The following is a 4934-nucleotide window of genomic DNA, read 5'->3' on the forward strand; positions in this document are numbered from 1 at the left end:
AGCACAGTGATCCAAAGCACTTGGGCCACCATATAGATATTGTTTTGTTTTGTTTTTCCCCACTCAAGACTGATTTGCATAATACTTGCAAAAATATTACCATGAAACTTTTCATTATTTCCAAAGAGAGCATTTTACATTCCTTACAAAGATTAGAGAGTTTAGACTACTGAATGAACAGGACAAGGAAATATTTCAAATAGTTTCTCTCTGATAATATCTAAATAATACAAAATATAGTTTTTTTCAGTCTTAAGTTTAAAAAGTCTGTGGGCAAGCATTTGATCTGGAAACTTTGCTTAAGGTTGTGTGATAGAATTTGTTGGACGTACTTAACTAAAATAACAACATTTCTCCTTTATGAGGATGTGTAATTATTTGGATATGTGGATGTTCTGTGTGATCCCCCCCCCCCAATGCAACCAGCTCTGCCCATTCTTTAGTCTTCTGAATTGGTTCTAAAAGCCTCAATTAGGCCTTCTAAAGAATGAATGAACCCAGACACACTGCATATACCACCTATTACAAAAATGGCCACATCAAAGAAGACATGGTGCCACAAGAGCTTCCGCCACAAGAGCTTGAGGTGGAAGAGGCTGGGGAGGAGGAAGCAGAGGCCTGCACCTGTGAGGCTCCCTGTGAGGCCCATCAGGAGGGCAAAATGAGGGACATAGATGGCCATCAGTAAGGTGAAAACTACAAGGGAACACCTGAGGGTAAGCCCCCAGGCTTTGAGCCTCCCATCACCCCCATAGCAGTTAGGGAAGAAGGCCCTGCTTCCATCTTGGAAAAGGGATCTCTCCAGAACTTCCACAGCTGCAAAGAACGGCAATGGATAAGAGAGCAAGGCTTTGGCCACCAAGAAAAGGTTAACAACAGCCCTAATAGTGGATGGTAAGTTGTCTGTGATGACTTCTTTTGTCTCATCAGCCCAAGTCAGGTAGGCTACCAAGGCAAAGAGTCCCTTCAGAATGCAAGCAGCTATGTGAGTCCAGTTCATCATGCAGTGGAACTCCTTAGGGTTCTGCATGTTCCCTTCTAAGGAAGGCAGAAAGATCTGGGAGGTGTAACTGAAGACAATGATGCCAATGGAGATGGGGAACTTCTTCACATCAATGTAAAACTTGACTTTATCCCATGCCCAGTCTCGCGCTCTGGAGAGGCAGTAGGCAATCACCAAAATGTTGATCACAAAATGGGCCAAGGTGCAGAGCAAGCTGAACTTGGAGACTGCCTTGAGGTTCTTCAAGAAAGCACAGGGCAGGAGTACTGCTGTAGCAATGATGGACCAAGATTTCTGGGAGACTGGCAAGTTTGGGAAGCTGTTGTACATCAGGTTGCCACTGACAACCACATAGAGGATGCAAGTCATGACCAGCTCTATGATCTGAGCCACATTCACAATCCTGCCCCCAAGTGTAGGAAATCTGGGAGCACAGCAAGCATTAGCAATGTCCACATAGGAGTCTCTCACCCTGACTGTCTCCCCATCTTCATTCTCTTCGTAGAGACAGGCAATAAGGATTTTCCCAGTGTAGCAGCAAACCACTGCTGCAAAAATAATTAAAAATAGTCCTAGATATCCACCGTGAAGAATAGCATAGGGCAGGCCAAGAACAAACATCCCCTGGAAAGAAACAAAATGGAGACTGTATTGCTTGTTTTTATTTAGTAAGAGAGACACCACAATGTGCATGAAAATGAACAGTGGGATTCGGTCAATGTAATCAAACACTAAACAAGACTTTAAGGGGGGGACAAGTCCCTGAAGGAAATCAAGCTGCAATCCTATACACACTTTCCTGGGAGTAAGATCCATTGAACACAGTATTTCTGAGTAGATATGCATAGAATTTTGCTGTAAGGAAATTAACAAGATTCCATAGTTCAGTTTTCTGGTTATGATATGCACCATAGATCTCCAAACTGTGGATTTAGCCAGAAAAAAAAATTATTTTAAACTAGTTTGTAACTACCATTTTTAAATTTTCCTTTCAAATGTTAAATGCTTTGAGAAAGCATAATGTTCTGATCATTTGAGAGCTAGAAAAGTGTTAAGTAGTAAGCAGGAGCTATTGTTATCCTTCCTGGTGCTTTTAATTCTCTTACTATTGACTCCTTTCTAATTTTTCCAAAAGCAGTGACACAATTGTAAAATATTAGGAATTCTTTTGTGCCAAGAAAGGGCAAATATCACTCCTTCTTATTCCCTCTTCCTTTTATTTTTCTTAGATTGCAACCATTCAAAACGACTTGGTTTTGTTTTTAGCAAAACACCTAGTGCAATATTAGGCAAAATAATCCATTTTTTGTTGTTCACATTTCTACACATTATCTATAGCTTGGGAGACAATTGAAAACCCTTCCCCCCCCCCCCCCAAAAAAAAAGCCAATCTGTAATTTCTGCAAAGAAACATTGTTGTAGCCATTAGCCTTAATGTAAAGGTATGCAGAGGGTCTGGAATAAACCATAAATTAGCTCCCTTGTCAGAATAATAAATTTGTTCACGTTCAAGCAAAAGCCTTGAATGGAATACTCTAGCTGGGCTGGTTTGTGGATCACACAGTGAATCTCTGCAGGGGAACCACATCTTTTCAAAATGCGTAGATGAGTGCAGGATCCATCTGGGATTGTGAGAACCACACACACACCCAAAGCTTTCTAATGCTGTCTTGGATTTGTGGGGGACTGGTGATATTTGGGGGGAGATGCTGTAATAGAAAAGAGCCCCTTGGGGAGTGTTGTATCCCAATACCACATCCCCGAACGAAAATGGATCCCATGCAGCTTCGCTTTCGTTGGGATGCGACAACAGGACTGAAACCGGATCAAGATCACACCGTTTTCAGGGCTCATTTCATTCGGTTTCCATCCGGTTGCGTTTGGTTTTTTCCAGGGTGAATGATGTAGGTGGAATTTTCCAGGATCAAACCCCAACCTGCCAGCTTTTCCCCCTCCTGCCAAGTTACACTCCAGCTAACATTTAGGTGAATGAGCAGAACGCAACGAAAAAAGGGACTGAAGTGCCTTGGGGAGAGCGCAGGCAGGCTGCTGCTATGACCATCTGTTGCCTGGGTCTTCTGAATGCCCAGACTCCTACCAGAAGCGGTCCTATGCGGACCATCAAAAACCAATTCACGGTGGGGGGGGGGGAGGAGATGAAACGAAAGGGTTGGGTCATTCCGAGATGCTGCTCATAATGCCTCGGATCTAGGTGCGCATAAACACATCCCAGCCTTATATTCCGGTTGAATCAATTTGTATTGGGGGGGATTAAGACTACCATCCTATGCACACATACCTGGGAGTGAGCCCCACTGACTATAATGAGATTTACTTCTGAGTAGACGTGGATAGGCTTGGGCTGTAAAGCTTTAATCCTATCCACTCTTCCCTGGGAGTAAGCCCCATTGACTATAATGGGACTTACTTCTGAGCAGAAATGCATAGGATTGGGGTCTAATTTTAGTTCTTAGCATCACGAACTCCGACTAGGAACATGACTCCAGAAATAAATTTGTCCTCAATGGTGGGGGACGACGACAATCGCCTCTCTGGCAATTTTTCGACCACCCTGACTCTAAAGGATGTCCTTAATCCGTTGTTGAGTGATGGATGATTTTACCTAAACCTCGCAGGTATCCCCAGGACGTTGTGAGCACAATCTTATGTTTGTCTCCTCGGAAGCAAGTTCCATTGTCTTACTCTCGAGGAAACGTGCATAGAATTGCAGCCTGTGTTCTGCGTAGACACGGTCTTAGGGGGAAGGGAGGGGAGAGGCTTGGACTAGATGACCCTGTGGGGTCCCATCCATCTCTAGGAGCCTTTGATTCCCAATTCGCTCCAGTGCAACACGCACCACCCCAAAGGATAGAGCCCCCCCCCCGCCAGTTGGCTCCAGGATCCCCCCATTGAGTTGGGGTGGGTTACCTGGATGGCGTTGGTGACATTCCAGCCGGCCTCCCAGGCGGTGATCTTGGGCTTGTCCTGGCTGGACAGCTCGGAGCACACCCCGTTGTCCTTGGAGGCGGAGGGGGGCAGGGGTCCGCTGCCGTCCCTCTGGTAGTGGATGTCCCCCTCCAAGGGCGGCTCGCCCCCTTCCTCGCCCCCCTCGGATTTCAGGATGTCCATCTGCAGCCCCTGCCTGTGCTCGTAGTCGAGGTCATCGCAGTGGGCGAAGCCCACCGCCTCTTCGTCTGTGGCCGCCTGGAAGCCCATGCGGGCGAACACGCCGCTGACTTTCGCCTGGGACTTGTTGGAAACCGAGGTGGCCACGTTGGAGATCTTGCTGCGGATTAGCGTCGCCATGATGCCGGGCTTGGGCTCCCTCGCTTGGGGAGGCTCAGCAGCCAAGACCCCGCGCTCCAGAAATGGGAAGCTTCCAAACCAACCAACCCACCCACCCCCCCGGTTCACAACGGCGCGTTGGTGAAAATCTGCACCAGGCTGGCGCTGCGCTCCTCTCCTCCCGCTGCTTTTGCAGCCGCTGCTGGCGGGGAGCTCTACAGTGGCGCTACCTCCACTCCCGGGTGGAACTGGACCTTCTCCTCCGCAGTGTCCCCTGGACCATGACACCGCTCAGAGGGAGCACCTGGGCGCCTCCATGATGCCCGCTCCTGGGGCGCAGAGGGTGGCACTGGTGCAGACAGCCTTGGGAAATGATGGGGAGGGTCGTGGAGGCTCGGGTGCCCAGCCTGTGTCGCCCGCGTCTCCTTCTCTTCCCCCCACCTCCTCCCTCTTCTTCCTCCTCCTCCTAAGCGGCAGAGAGGCGGGTGGGTTGTCTCTCCAGCTTCAGCGGTGCCAATGCAATGCAGAGGAGCCTAGGGGTGGGGGGGAGAGAAAGAGAGGGACGAGTGATGATCACCAGATTGCCAACGCAAGCCTTTTGCCGTGCACAACACGTCTCCATCCCCACGCGTTCATCCATCGAGAG

The 4934-nt window shown here is 48.3% G+C and overlaps 1 protein-coding gene across 1 annotated transcript; it reads right to left on the reverse strand.

Annotated features, from left to right (window-relative positions):
* Window positions 1-439: 439 nt before the first annotated feature.
* SLC32A1 (solute carrier family 32 member 1) lies at window positions 440-4309 on the reverse strand. The gene is made up of 2 exons (XM_066626273.1): window positions 3932-4309; window positions 440-1627 (listed from the first exon to the last, which is right to left on the reverse strand). Exons 1-2 carry the CDS (start codon window positions 4307-4309, stop codon window positions 440-442), a joined length of 1566 nt encoding a protein of 521 aa, XP_066482370.1.
* Window positions 4310-4934: the final 625 nt, after the last annotated feature.

Source organism: Tiliqua scincoides, chromosome 4 (genome assembly GCF_035046505.1).
Source record: "Tiliqua scincoides isolate rTilSci1 chromosome 4, rTilSci1.hap2, whole genome shotgun sequence".
In the NCBI taxonomy this organism is placed as follows: domain Eukaryota; kingdom Metazoa; phylum Chordata; class Lepidosauria; order Squamata; family Scincidae; genus Tiliqua; species Tiliqua scincoides.